The sequence below is a fragment of the Mustela nigripes genome, chromosome 17 (genome assembly GCF_022355385.1).
Source record: "Mustela nigripes isolate SB6536 chromosome 17, MUSNIG.SB6536, whole genome shotgun sequence".
NCBI classification, from domain to species: domain Eukaryota; kingdom Metazoa; phylum Chordata; class Mammalia; order Carnivora; family Mustelidae; genus Mustela; species Mustela nigripes.
In genome coordinates, this window is record NC_081573.1 from 3,981,558 (window position 1) to 3,995,758 (window position 14,201).

The window sequence follows — 14,201 nt, forward strand, 5'->3', positions numbered from 1 at the left end:
GATCCCTGTTTCAGCGAATTCCATTTGGGGCCTCTGCCACCACTGCACTTCTGCCTGCTGGAAGCTGCTGGGTCACAAGGCCATTGTGTGGGGAGGCTTAAGGGATTTGGGGGACCCAGGGAGCAGAGAGGCCAGCAACCTGGCTCGGCTCAGTTTGCACAGAAGGGCCGAGGCAGACAGAGGGCTTGTGGTAGGCTCTGCCACTCAGGTAAGGACCAGGCATTGGACCTCTAGGTTCCCTCCTCCACCCAGACCTAGGGATCCATGCTCTAGCTCCTTCCTCCCCCAGGGGCCTGCTGGTATCCCAGCCCCTAGCTCCCTCCTCACTTAGGACCCAAGAGCCCAGGGCTCCAACCTCCTCCCCATCCAGGAACCGAGGGCCCAGGCCCCCAGCTCCTTCCTCTCCTAGGGACCTGCTGTCCCAGCCATTAGCAACCTCCGCATCTGGGATCCGGGAGTCTAGGTCCCCAACTCCTCGTCCCTCCACTGGGAGTCCAGCTCCTGACCCCACCTCTTCCCATCTCCACAGATCACCATGTACAGCTTCATGGGTGGCGGCCTCTTCTGTGCCTGGGTGGGGACCATCCTCCTGGTGGTGGCCACAGCCACAGACCACTGGATGCAGTACCGGCTGTCGGGGTCCTTTGCCCACCAGGGCCTGTGGCGATATTGCCTGGGGAACAAGTGCTACCTGCAGACAGAGAGCATTGGTAAGGCTCCGGGGCTGGGGCTGGGCTGGGGCTGGGCTCAGAGGCCCCCTCAGGGCACACCCTCGCCACCTGTTTGGCTGGTGGGGAACTCTGTGGCTCAGAGAGGGACCAGCCAGAGATCGCTTTGCACAAAAGGGACAGAACTGGGATTTCAGGAATTTCTTTCCGGTACAATTATGAAATGTACTAGAGGTTAAGTAGACAGGTGACATTTCCAGGCACGGGCTCAGTGGAGCAGCTGCGGGGACAGGGCTGTCAGAATAGTGTTTCCTAAATATCCATGATGTATCAGGAACCAGGTTGCGTACTGTGGGATACAGAAGCAATACGGACCCTAAATTTGCTAAATACCGGATGGTAGTTTTTTTTTTTTTTAAGACTTTGGGTTTTTTTTTTTTTTAAGATTTTATGTATTTATTTGTCAGAGAGAGAGAGAAGGAGCACATGCAGACAGAGTGGCAGGAAGAGACAGAGAGAGAAGCAGGCTCCCTGCTGAGCAAGGAGCCCGATGTGAGACTCTATCCCAGGATGCTGGGATCATGACCTGAGCTGAAGGCAGCGGCTTAACCAACTGAGCCACCCAGGCATCCCCCGGATGGTAGTTTTTAATAGCTACTGTGCACCAGGCTTTGTAATATATATATATGTCTGTATGTCTATATATATATGTGTGTGTATGTGCACATTATAATATATGTTGTAAAAATGGCGAAAAATAGCTTTTCCAACATACAGTTCTTGCAAACTACATTATAATAACATATTATAAATATAAGATAATATATAATATAATATACTCTATATCTCTATGTATAGCTCTCCATATGCATATACATATACATATGTACATTCATATATATGGAGATATACTTACATATATTTTATATTACATAATATATAATATGCACTACATAGTAATAAATTAATACACAATATACATTATATAAAAATAAATTAAGAATATATAAGGTGTATTATATATTAATAAATTAAGAATATATAATGTCACATATTTTCTATGTACCAAATAGTAGTAGTAGTAATAATAATGATGATGATGACTGGCATTAATTGAAAGTCATTGAGTCCTACATGCTATTCTAAGTGCTTGACTTGGATTAATGCCCTTTGGTCTCCCAACAACACTGAGGGTGGTACCACTGTGTGTGTGAATAAAACAAGAGACTTGGGGCACCTGGGGGGCTCTGTCCTTGAGTGTTTGCCTTCTGCTCAGGTCATGATCCTAGGATCCTGGGATGGAGCCCCTCATTGGGCTCCCCGCTCAGTGGGAAGCCTGCTTCTCCCTCTCCCACTCCCCCTGCTTGTGTTCCCTCTCTCACTGTCTCTGTCAAATAAATGAATAAAATCTTAGAACAACAACAACAACAAAAAAAAACAAAAAAAACACATGAGCCTTGCCCTCAAAAAGCCAAACATTCTCTCCAGGGGGTTTTGGGAGGAGGAGCCAACCCTCCAGAGCCCTTAGGGCAGATTTCACTGCCCCATCTCACTGAACCTGTCTGGGAGAGGAAACAGGATGCCCGGGTGCAGGAGGGGTAAACTGAGGCAGGAAGCAATGGAAAGACGTACCCCAGCCGCCAGCTCCTGGGCTCGGTCAGCCTCCTGATTTCATGCATCCCTTTCATTCCCGGAGGTCTCATTCGTCACACTTCCACCATTTCTCCTGCTTCAGCCTGGGAATGCCCTAAGGACACCCACATCCCAGTCTATCTTCTCTCTGTTGGGGATGGAGGAGAGGAAGGCAGGATGCAGGTCTGCAAGTCCATTTGACCTTGAAGCCAAAATCCTCACCCTGATAGATTGCTGGGTATCTGTCCACACAGCTGGCTCCCGGTGCAGGTCAACTGTAACTGGCTCACCAGGCCCAGAGCAGACATACGTGAACTCGCCGGGGCCAACTCCAGCCACAGACACGTGTGTATAGTGTTTTTTATAAAGTTTCTGATGTCGCCAGAAAAATCTGGACTTGCGACTGTCTTTGAAAAATCCATTTTTGCCTCCTTTGAAGGCGGTCTACCAGTCAGGGGCCCTCAGGAGATAGGTGGCACACTGTGACTGGAACAGGGAGAGTTTTCTCTGAAGATGGAGCTCAGAGGTAGTAATGGGTCACCTGGCATGGGACACAGGTGCCCTGTTCGCCGCAGCCCCCACCTCAGCCTGCTGGGGGACAGATAAGCTGCTCTCTTTTTGCAGCTGGAGGCAACCCTCAGAGATGTTTGCATTTTGCACTCCTACCTCAGTGGGACCACGGGGAGGATATAGGCAAAAACATGTCCCGTAAGTCTTCCAGCCTTTTAAATACTCAGAGGCATCCGTAGTTTCCTGGGGCTGCCGTGACAAAGGACCATGGACTGAGTGACTCAAACAACAGAAACGTACCATCTCACAGCTCTGGAGGCTGGGGGTCTGATAACTAAGGTCAGCAGAGTTGGTTCCTTCCGAGGCCATGAGGGAGGATCTGTTGCCTGGCTTCTGGTGGAGGCTGGCTCTCTCCTGGCTGGCATTCTTTGGCATTTATTAGCATGTCAGTGTGTCATCCTGATCTCTGTTTCATTTTCACATGGTGCTCCCCACCCTCCCGCATGTCTGTCTTTCTCCAGCTTTCCCCATTTTGTGAGGATACTTGTCAGTCAGTTAGGATTAGGAATCCACTCTGCTACATTGAGACCTTAAATACATTGGCAATGAGCCTATTTCCAAAAAAGGTCCTACTCTGAGGATTGCAGCTTCCTTCCACATACGAATTTGGGGGTTTGGGGGTTGCGGGGAGAGACACGGTTCAACCCATGACAACATCCACAGAGAAACAGCCAGCAATTTTTTTTCTCACTGACATTCACACAAGGCAAAAGAATGCATTTTGCAAAGATCCAGACTTTTTATTTTTCGGGGGCAGGATCCAGGCTCTGTCCCAGGGTTGCAGGTGTCCTGGGTCCTCCAAGAGCCAGTATGGTCAAGCAGATCAGAACAAGGGCTTTGATGCTTGGGTGTCAACGCCAGTCCCACTGCCAATTAGGGCACCCTGGATAAGTCACTTTACCTCTCTGAGCTTTAGTTTCTTCACCTGAAAAACGGGGATTAAAAATAGTACATACAGCATAGGGCCCTTGGAAGGAATGAACAGGCTCATTCAAGGAATGCGTGTCTGACACGTATTTGGTAGCTGCTAAATGAAGGATGAAATCTTACCGATAATTCCCAGAGCATGTCCTAAAGGGTCAGCTCAGTGCCAAGCACAACGTTCCAGGCTCCAGGCTCCACGTTCATTCACTCAGCATGTGCCCTGAGCCCCCACTATGTGCCAGGCACCCGTGCATGAGGAAGTAAATGAGGAAGCAAGACCTTTGTCCTCAGAAAACTGGGCGATCAGCAGGGAAAGACAGATATAAACAAGTTAAAAATAAATAAATAGGTCATTTTCAAGTATGGGCAGTGGTTATCTGGGAAGTGAAAGCGAGCGATGGGAGAGAGGACAGGAAGTGAGTGGCAGGCAGATAGTGGGGAATCAACACTGATTCATTACTCATCCATCCATCCATCCATCCATCCATCCAACGAATATCTCTCCAGGCCCATTTGCAAACCAGTCTTGTGCTGGGAGTATTCCCAAGGTAGAAACCTGGCCTCAGGGAGCAATCGGACTGGAAGGGGGAACAAGCCAAGAGCCACAGCCCCAAGAGCCACAGCCAGGAGCAGGGGGTGAGGACGATACCTGAGGGGTGAAAGGGTGCTTCCCAGAGGGGATTTGGGAGCTGGGCTGTGGAAGATGATTAGGGGCTTGCAGGTAAAGAGAGGGACTGCAGAGGTGAGGGAGGAGCTGCGTCAGGGACAGAGAGGTAGGCCTCCTGGGCTGGGGGAGGCGCGGGAGTGACCGATCGGTGCTACCACAGCTTATTGGAATGCCACCCGGGCCTTCATGATCCTGTCCTCCCTGTGTGCCACCTCGGGCATCATCATGGGCATCCTGGCCTTCGCTCAGCAACCCACCTTCACCCGCCTCTCCCGGCCCTTCTCTGCCGGCATCATGTTTTTCGCCTCCAGTGAGTGGACCCAACTTCCCCATCTCCCCACTCCCACCCCCAGCTTCCCAGCCCATTTCCATCCCCAGCCCCATTCCTCATTCTCAGCTCCACGGCCAACCTAGTCTCCCCCCGACCCCAACCCCAACTCCAAGACTGGTTCTAAAAGCCTAATGCCAGCCTCTTATATCAGTTGCTGTCCGGTCGCCCGGTGCGGGCACTAACTCCCCCCCCCCCCCCGCCAGGTTTAAGGGTGCGATTCCTAACAAGGCTGCTCCTACTTCAGTTGCAAGAGGGGTCCTCAGGTCATCTGCACTTTTGACCCACTGGCTGCGGGTTCGGGGGTCCCCAGAACCCAGTCATGTTCAAAGATTTGCCAGAAGTCACCAAACTCCAGAAAGCACTATACTTACAATTACAGATTTATTATAAAGGCTACACCTCAGCACCAGCTAAACCGAGAGAAGCACAGGGTGAAACCTGAGAGGGTCTTGAAGGCTGAGCTTCTGCATCCTTCCCCCATGGCATCCCACTGAGTGCCTCACCAGCCAGGAAACTCTGGCACACTTGTCATGTCTGGAGTTCCTGCTGGGGTTTCATTACCAAGGCCCTATTGTGTCATTGACCCTGTGCCTGAACTTGGTCTCTAGCTACCTTCCCCAGAAGGTGGTCCGATACCAAGTGGCTCACAGCCCCTGGTGGCTGCTCTGTTCCTGGGGCTGGTCCTTCTGGGGACCAGGTCCTACCTATTGTCATCTCAGCTCATCAATAAAAACCCAAGAGGCTCAGCAGTAACAAAAACATTCCTATCACTCGGGAAATTCCAGGGATTTAGCGTCTCTGTCCCAGCCCCAAACCAGCTCCAGTCAAATTCCTTATTACACAGCACAGCCCCGTCCCATCCCCACCCGACCCCTACTCCCCCGGCACCCTCCCCCTTTCCCCTTCCCACCCCTCCCCGCCTTTCCCCTTCCTCTATCTAACTCCCACCCCCATCTGCAAACCCCACCCCTACCCCCTTTCCTACCCACCTCCCCCCATCCTCTCCCCTTAGCCTTTTTTGTCCTGTTGGCCTTGGCCATTTACACTGGAGTCACTGTCAGCTTCCTTGGTCGCCGCTTTGGGGACTGGCGCTTTTCCTGGTCTTACATCCTGGGCTGGGTGGCCTTGCTCATGGCCTTCTTCGCAGGTATGAGGGTTTGGGGGTGGGAAGGTCAGTGTCTGTGGCAGAGTGGGCAGCACTTCAGAGGGCCAGATGATGGGGTGTCCCACATGGGCCCCCCAGCACTGAGCCAGGAGACAGAATCGAGATGCTGCAGACACCCAGGAAGAAAGGGAGTGCTGTTTTGGGGTCTTGGGCTAGGAGCCCAGGTTAGGAGGACTTGGGGGGGGGGGCCAATGGGATCTCTTCTCATGCAGGGATTTTCTACATGTGTGCCTACCGGATGCATGAATGTCGGCGCCTGTCTGCTCCCCGCTGAGCCCAATGTACCCCCAACTTCATCTGGAGGTTAAATAGGACCACGGAAAAGGAGGGGGAAGGTCTAGAGGCCTGAAGTTCTGGTTCCTGTGGGCAGGAGGGGGCTCAATCGTGGACTCTGGGCAGAGGCCTCTGACTCCTGTGTCCCAAGGGGGAGGGAGGAAGAATGGGGCCTGGTGGGAGGCAGTTGAGAAGACCCAAGGCCCAGCCCATGAAGGGGGGGTGTTAGAGAAATGGGATCTCCATTAGAGCGACTTTTTGAGAATCTAATAAAACTGATGTGAAACTACTAAGGTGTGGTCCTTGAGGGGTTGGGGTGATGAGAAACAGGTGTGAGTGGTGGACAGGGTGGGGGTGTCTGGAGGACTGCAGGTCAACCTGCTCAGTCTCTGTAAGGATGGGGACAGACATGAACCACAGAGTTCCCACCCAGGGGTTAACTACGACTTCTAGGAAACAGATGTGTAGGTCCAATTCTGTATTTTTTTTTTTCCTAATTCCACATCACCAAGCAGCTCAGTTCTTACACTCTCTATAAGAAGGTATTGTCAGATCCCACAAGTGAAGGACTCAGTCCTAAAGTCTGCCCCCCACCCCTACCTCAGATGCCCTCACAAGTGCAGCTTGTCACCTGGGCTTCTGGTCAACCAGCAGTAGTGTGGAGGTTTCCATGACTCACTCTTTGGGTTTGAATAATTTGCTAGAGTGGCTCCCAGAACTCGAAGGAAGATTCCACTTACTAGATCACCTGTTTACTATAAAAGGATATAACTCAGGTACAGCCAGATGGAAGGGACCCACAGGGCAAGGTATGGGAAAGGGGCAAGGGGCTTCTGTGCCCTTTTCAGGGGGCCACTCTCTCTATTACGCACACATTCACCAACCTGGAAGTTCTCTGAACCCAGTCTTTTTGGGTTTTCATGGTGGCTTCATTACACAGGCATCCTGAGTGTACCACTGGCCACTGGTGATTACTCAGTCTTCAGCCCCTCCCTACCCAGGTTGGGGGCTGGGACTGAAAGTTCCAACCCTCCAGACACCTGGCTGATTCCCCCGGCAACCTGACCTTACCTTCCAGTGCTTTGCCACCACCTCCCTGCCCCCAGTTGCCTCATTAACCATTAAGGTAGCAAGGCCCTCATTGCCTATGAAATACCAAGGCTTTTAGCAGCTTCATGTCAGGAACAGTACAAAGAACAAATATGTGTTTCTTATGAATCATAATACCAGTGGGATAATACGATAAACGAAAAGGTCTGTGAAAAAAACCACCTGACTGCTCACACCATCTCCAGTCAGCATTCCTCACAGCCCCTCCCCTCCCTGGATGGACCCCACACCTAGAAGCACCAGATCTCTGATCCACACCCTGTCCTGACTCTTCACATACCATTCATGACCTTGACCTTCTCATTCACTCGCTCATTACTTCATTCAATAAGCTGTGCCCAACTGCCGTGAGATTTACTAATATCTACCATAAATTAATAAGACTATTTAGCAAGGCCCATTCTAATAATAAGAATATTAATTACAGTCTATGCTAAAACTGTCATATGAACAGAGACCTACTCCCTAGAAATATTTATTGGGGACTTCACAAATAACAATAGTTCTGTATTTATAGAGGCTTCCTCTACTAATAATGGCAATTGAGGCCTTCTCTAATGGTAATTTATTGAGGCCTATTTAAGGAGACATATTTATTGAGGCTTATTCCAGGAATCATATTTATAGGAGTTTATTCTAGCAATAATAATGATGTGGTAATTCCAGTGTCCACTTGAAAAGAAGAGGCATCTCAAATCTCAGGTGTCCTGGTCTCTCCCACATCCCATACCAACTCCTCCCATATCTCCCCATCTTGCCTCATTGTCATCCAGCTGCTCCTGCCAAGAGTCCTGGGATCATCAGCAGCTGCTTTACTGCGTCCCACATCTGATTCACTGGCAAGCGGCGTTGGCTCTACCTTAAAACTGTGTCCAGGTTCCTTGATCACCCAGTTAGGACTCATATCTTGTTTCACCTGGCTTATGGCCTCAGTCTCCTAACCAGCTCTGCCCCTCCTCCTGTCCCCCACCCCCCGCCTGCCTCCATAGTCCATTCTCTACAGTGTGTGTGGGGGGGGGGGGGGGGGGGGGATGAAATAGGTGGGATTGAGATGAATATGAGTAGGGCTGAGGTCGGAATTATAAAGGGTGGGACAGAGCGGGAGGAAGGTTGGGGTGGCGCTGGAAGTGTGATCTGGTGTGAAGTTCCAAACAAGGTTAGCATTAAGTCTCAGAATGAGGATGGGTTTGTGTTTGGGGCTGAACTTGGATTTGGACATGGGGTTGGGGCTGAGTTTGTGAATAAGAGGATGGAGGTCAGGTTAGTTTGGAGGATGGGGTTAAATTAGAGGCTGGAGCTGGGGTTAAGGAGTGGGTTGTATTGGGGGTTGGGGATGGGACTGGGTTTAGAGCCGGTCTTGGCAATGAAAATAGGGTTTGGTTTAGGAATCAGGACGGGGTTGAATTTGTGGGTAGAGCTGGGTTATGGACAGGGTTGGGTTTGGTTTGGAGATGAGGTTAGGGATGGGGCTGAGTTTGGGGTTAGGTCTGGAGATGATACTGGGGTTGTGTTGGAGGACAGGGGTGGAGTTAAGGATGGGGTAGAGATTGCAGGTGACCTCTGGGCTCTGACACTCCCTTGGCCGGGATTCCTGAAGCCTGTCCACTGCTCTCCACTAGAGGTACACATACCGCCATTTTTGCGTCGGTGCCCCTGCTCCTTATGACCCGAATCTGCCCCTGAAAGCCTGCATTCGTGAGCACGTTCTCAGGACTGGCCAGTTACCTTGGTGGTGAGGGTCTGGGTGAGAGATGGGGGGCCTGCAAACTGGAGATTCCAGTAATGGAAGAGGCCCTGGCCTCTTGAGTCCCTCTGAGTCTCCCCTTTACCGGCTGCTGTGGGACTGCTGGCTCGTGTCATCTTTGTGACAGAGGTCTTCTTCTAGGCCATTCCCTTGGTTTGGAAGTCACATGAGCCTGCACCTTCCACCTGGGCTGCGACACCTTCGCCTTCTTCCTGCTCATCGGTGAGGTGAGGCTCTGTCTAGGACCTATTGCCGGGATGGGAAGAGGAGGCTAGTGCTGGGAGGGTGGGACAGTCCTGTGTGCCCACCTCTGCCCCTGAGACACCCTGATCCTGGAATGAGGCCCTGCTCAAGTCAGAGCTGTCTGCGAACTCTTATCAGAGGATGATGTGGACATGTCTTGCTCTCCACAGACTTGCAGGATTGTGATCCTTCACCATTGGTTGCCTTTGGGATAAGCTCCAGGCAGGGATCCAGGACTCCCTGCCTCCTGCTCAGGACCCGAGACCAGGCCTCCAGCCCTCTTTTCCTTCAGCTGCAAGAACCTAGTCTCCAGCCCCCCTCCTTCTGTGGACACACTAGAGTTGGGGCCTCCCTCTTCCAGAATGGAAGGTTACAGAACCGACAGGAGAGCATGACACAACCACTAACTGTCCCCTTTGGCCACATCCCCCTGTTTAGCTCACACCCTGGTCTCATCTACCACCTCCCACCCTGGGGCCCCCAAGCCTCTTTCACACCTCTTCCAGGAAGTCTCCTCTGATGTTGAGGGTTCCAAGGTGGGAGGTATAGAACCTAAAGCAGAGGCAAGCTCTGAACCACCACCAAACCACTGATGATGTGACACCCTCCCCACCACATGCTGTGAGGGGAACCCAACCTATGTGGGGGGAGGAAGCTGTCAAGGCAACCGGGAAGGGGGGGTACAGGGCAAGACTCATCAACCCGGAACTGTGTGAAACCAAACGGCCTGGTTTTAAAATCTTAAAGGCTTCTCTTTCTTGAGCTCAGAGGGCCCAAGAGTCCAGATCACTGGCCCCTTCATCCGCAGGACCTGGACGCCCAGGACTCACTTCGATGGAGCTCTGTCGGTCTTTGGGCCTCCTCACTGGCTCCCTGGCCTTGGTGACCATCCTGATTGCTCTGAGCACGGATTTCTGGTTCGTGGCCATGGGGCCCACCTTCTCGTCTCACTCGGGGCTCTGGCCAGAGAAGTCTAACAGTGAGGTACCAGGTAAGGGACAGTGGTGTTTCCTATTGCGGGTGGTGGGCTGCCCAAGGAAGGGCAGGCACTGAAGTCTTACCTCGGGGCAGGCTACATCCGCGCGACGCAGAGCCTCAGCATTCTGGCTGCACTGTCGGCGCTGGTGTCGGTGATCTTCCTGATCTTGTCCTACGTCCCCTCACTGTCCATTCGAGGCTACGGGCCCCTCTCCTCCTCTATCATGGCTTTTGCTGCAGGTAGGCTCCGGGCTGCACTTGGGCTCTGGGGACTGGTGAGTTTCTGCAGAGGGTCTGAGCCCTCTCTCATCTTCATCCCCAGCCATTTTTGCTGTGGTGGCCATGGCGGTCTATACCAGCGAGCGGTGGAACCAGCCTCGACACCCTCAGATCCAGACCTTCTTCTCCTGGTCGTTCTACCTGGGCTGGGTTTCAGCTGTCCTCTGTCTCTGTACAGGTGACTACTGCTCCGGGACCTGGAGAGGCTTGCTGGGGGCTCTGAGAGAGCAGGGTGGGGGCTAATGTTAACCTCTCTTTGCTCCCCCCTCCCAGGCAGCCTGAGTCTGCATGCTCACTGTAGTGGCCCCCAGTCTGGCTATGAGACCTTGTAAGCCAGAGGTGAGCCGGGCAGGATGAAGCATTGTTCGGGGAAGACCTCGTCAGGAGCCACAGGCACCCACAGCCCTCCTCCTAGCCCCTACCCCAGCCCTCCCACAACCCCACTGTTTGTTTCTTCGTCCATTCAACAACAATTTGCTGAGATCTGGTTATTCTGAGATTAATTCAGCCAAGACATAAGCTGAGGGCAGGGCAGCTCCCTGGTGGGCGACCCCAGGATCCCAGGAAGGAGTCAGAACCCCTGTGTGCCCTCAGGCAGCCCCCACGCATGGATGGGCACAGATGGGCATGGAGCTGGGGCTGGCGCGGCCCCATGTCGGCTCCCTTCTCCGGTCCTTGTCTTTCTCCCTGTTTCTACCTTGAGACCCTGTCTTTTCTCTTTCCTCCTTTGTCTTTCCCACTCTGGTGCTTTTACCTTCTCACTCCCTCTCTGATTTTGTCACCCTTGTCTTCACTCTGGTCCTCCTCACTTACTTCATTAATTCATTTACTCCTTCAGCTGGCTTTTCCTGAGCTCCTCCTTTATCCTTGGTCTCACTGGGGATGCTGATGAGAGGCTGCCCCAGGCCCTGGCCACTGGGGGGCTGCAAGTCCAGTGGGGGAAGCAAGACAGCAGGCAGAGCCCAGGATGGTGGGGAGAAAGACTGACTCTGTCGGATGGGGTGGAGGGGAGCTTTCTGGGGGAAGGTTGTTCAGGGGCTTCTTGAGGGCCAAGGAAAGATCATCCAGACAGAGAGACGCAAAGGGGGAGGTGTGGAAAGGCTCAAAGTTTTCAGGGGATGGAGAAGGAGGTGGGAGCAACAGCCCCAATGGTCACAGTGACTCCCTCCTGAGGCCAGTGGGAAGCTAGGAGAAGGTTGTGAGCTGGGGAGGGTCAACGCCAGTTCCAGGTGCCAAGATTCCTCTGGGGCATGGAGGGAGGCCCAAAGGGAGAGAGGAGCTTGGCATCCAATGGGTGCGACTGGGACCAGGGCGTGAGATGGGAAAGATGGAAGGAGCCAGATGCAGGGGGGCAGAAGGTACCAGACACAGGGATTCGGGGGCTTCGTGGATTGATGGGTCAGAGGGGGCAAGGACAGTGCCAAGGGATCTGGCACAATCAACTGGGTGGGATGGCGGAGTCAGCCCCGGTTTGGTGGAAGATGCTGAGCTCAGTTGGGATGTGGTTGTCGGGGGTCTGGGACAGAGACTCGGTGAGGTTGCTCCTCTGGTGAGAAGGGGCAGGATGGAGGCTCCAGACCAACAGGCACGAAGTGGAGGGAGGAGGAGCGGGAGCTTGCATGGGAACCCAAGAGGGCACAGTCACAGAGACAGGGACCTGCAGAGCTTATGGAATCAAGGGAAGAGTTTTCACAAGGCTATGGTCTGTTATGCCATGGCCTTTTGGCTCTCCCCAGACCTGTTATCTGACTCTGAGCGGTCTCTCTGCTAGTAGAGTTGCTTAGGGTGTGTGTGTGTGTGTGTTGGGGGAGGTTTATCTCTTTAAATGACTGATGGGAGAGGGGATTTTAGAACTCCTCCTGTGTCACAGAGATGTGGTCTCCCTTCCCCCACCCTCTGGACTCTGTGTCTAAGAAGCCCTGGGAGCTGAGTGTGAGTCACTTAGGTGGGTGTGTGCAGGGCGGGGGTGGGGGGTGGGGAGGAGGGCACTGGACAGACTATAGGGACATTCCTGGGGGCCTGGAGATCTTCCAAAGACAGGGAGGTCTCTAAGCACTGATTCCTTGGGGGTAAGGTCTCAAGGCCCCCAGTAGGAGCAGTAGGCCATGAAGGTCTCTGGAAGGGCCTGAAGGAGGCAGCAGTGCTGGGGTGCAATCACACATGGAGGGACATGTGGGAGGGTGTCTCAAGGACTTGAAGGACCGGGGAGAGGGGTCTGGGGACGGGAAGAGTATCAGCCAATCTTGCGTGTGTGGCCCTCCGCAGCAGCCGCGCTGGCATGGGCGTGAAGCGGAGCCTCCAGAGCGGGGGCACCTTGCTAGGCTTCTTGGCCAAAATCCTCACGATTTTCTCCACTACCACCAACTACTGGATCCGCTACCCCGGGGGCCATAGTGGCTTGTGGCAGGAGTGTAATGGTGGCACCTGCTCCAACATCCCCTGCCAGAGTGAGGTCCGACCTGCCCAGATGTCCTCTAATGGTCAGACAGCCCCCAGCACAGACCACAGATGGCTCAACAGCAGGACACATCCTGCCCACCAAACCCTTACCCCTTCCACTCCTGTCTCAGGCCCATCTGCTCCTCTGCGACAGAGACTACCACCATCCCCCAACTCGGGACCCACTTCCCTCATGAAGTAACTTCCAAGTCCCCATCCAAACCATCAGCTCTGCTCCCAGCCCCTTACCGGCTGAGGCGGCCCCTCTCCCCAGCCATGCTGGCGGTGACAGGGGCGTGCATGGTGCTGGCGGCATCGGGTGTTTGGTGATGGGGCTGAGGATCCTATGCCACGAGGGCGACTCACAGGGCCAGACTACGAGCGGCATCTTCTTCCTCTACGGTGGGACGGCAGCGGGCCCACAGTCATAGGGTGGGCCTGGGGGTTGCAGGGGACAGGGGCCCAGGGGTCGCGGGGATGCGAGTGGGGACAGGGGCCAGAGACCCAGAGGAGGGGGCGTGGCTGAGGGAAAAGGACGTGGCCCTGGATGGGCATACTCTGGGTGGGGCCTGGGTGCGCCCCCCACCTCCCAGCCCAGGCGGAGCTCCCCTGGTGCGTGGAGCCCAGGCCTGCTGCTGCTGATTGCCTTGACAGGCTATACAGTGAAGAACGCGCGGAAGAACGATGTCTTCTTCTCGTGGTCCTGTTTTTCGGGGTGGCTGGCTTTACCCTTCTCTATTCTCGCGGGTAACCTGGACAGCGGGAAGAGGGTGGAGGACACTGCCCGGTGGACCCCCGCCCCCGACCCCCGCAGACTCCCAGCCGCCCTCCCAGGGACTCCTCACCAAACTCCGCTCCCGACATCCGCAGAACCGGCAGGAGCACCCTTGGGGATCCAAGCCCCAGTCCCCGGGGCGCTCCCGGCCATCTGCCCCAGGACAAACCGTCTCCCAGGCTTCTGCCCTCCGTTCCCCTCCCGCCTGGCTTCTGCTTTCTGCTGGCGGACAGGGTCTTGCAGAGCACGGATGCCCTCAGTGGATTCCCCGTGTGCTTGTGACCGCGGCCTGCCTGGGGCAGAATAAAGGAACGGCTTTCACCGCCGCGGCTCCGCGTGGCTTTCTGGGGGCCGTGAGGACACGGAGGACAGGAACGCACGCGGGAGCAATGTGGATATGAAG

The 14,201-nt window shown here is 54.0% G+C and overlaps 3 protein-coding genes and 1 long non-coding RNA gene across 4 annotated transcripts; 3 read left to right on the plus strand and 1 right to left on the minus strand.

Moving 5' to 3' along the window:
• Window positions 1-535: 535 nt before the first annotated feature.
• LIM2 (lens intrinsic membrane protein 2) lies at window positions 536-6,331 on the plus strand. The gene is made up of 4 exons (XM_059381252.1): window positions 536-710; window positions 4,622-4,771; window positions 5,805-5,939; window positions 6,170-6,331. Exons 1-4 carry the CDS (start codon window positions 536-538, stop codon window positions 6,229-6,231), a joined length of 522 nt encoding a protein of 173 aa, XP_059237235.1. The 3' UTR covers window positions 6,232-6,331.
• Window positions 6,332-10,030: 3,699 nt separating this feature from the next.
• On the plus strand, window positions 10,031-11,067 carry NKG7 (natural killer cell granule protein 7). The gene is made up of 4 exons (XM_059381251.1): window positions 10,031-10,318; window positions 10,399-10,545; window positions 10,628-10,762; window positions 10,858-11,067. The coding sequence occupies exons 1-4, from the start codon at window positions 10,162-10,164 to the stop codon at window positions 10,914-10,916; spliced, it is 498 nt and encodes a 165-aa protein (XP_059237234.1). The 5' UTR covers window positions 10,031-10,161; the 3' UTR covers window positions 10,917-11,067.
• LOC132004767 (uncharacterized) lies at window positions 10,715-13,691 on the minus strand. Its single transcript, XR_009400636.1, has 3 exons — window positions 13,610-13,691; window positions 13,273-13,420; window positions 10,715-10,803 (listed from the first exon to the last, which is right to left on the minus strand). It is a non-coding gene; the product is annotated as an uncharacterized LOC132004767 (long non-coding RNA).
• Window positions 11,626-14,080, plus strand: CLDND2 (claudin domain containing 2). The gene is given in 5 exon segments (XM_059381254.1): window positions 11,626-13,031; window positions 13,298-13,330; window positions 13,333-13,425; window positions 13,651-13,767; window positions 14,004-14,080. Coding segments are annotated over 5 exon segments (489 nt in total). The 5' UTR covers window positions 11,626-12,862.
• The last annotated feature ends 121 nt before the right edge of the window (window positions 14,081-14,201 follow it).

What these genes read in the sequence shown, in the direction of transcription:
- LIM2 (XM_059381252.1), top strand. Translation starts at nt 536, where the DNA reads ATGTACAGCTTCATGGGTGGCGGCCTCTTCTGTGCCTGGGTGGGGACC. An exon ending in CCTGCAGACAGAGAGCATTG is followed by an intron (nt 711 to 4,621) that starts GTAAGGCTCCGG and finishes GTGCTACCACAG; the next exon opens with CTTATTGGAATGCCACCCGG. An exon ending in GCTCATGGCCTTCTTCGCAG is followed by an intron (nt 5,940 to 6,169) that starts GTATGAGGGTTT and finishes CTTCTCATGCAG; the next exon opens with GGATTTTCTACATGTGTGCC.
- NKG7 (XM_059381251.1), top strand. Translation starts at nt 10,162, where the DNA reads ATGGAGCTCTGTCGGTCTTTGGGCCTCCTCACTGGCTCCCTGGCCTTG. An exon ending in GTCTAACAGTGAGGTACCAG is followed by an intron (nt 10,319 to 10,398) that starts GTAAGGGACAGT and finishes ACCTCGGGGCAG; the next exon opens with GCTACATCCGCGCGACGCAG. An exon ending in TATCATGGCTTTTGCTGCAG is followed by an intron (nt 10,546 to 10,627) that starts GTAGGCTCCGGG and finishes CTTCATCCCCAG; the next exon opens with CCATTTTTGCTGTGGTGGCC.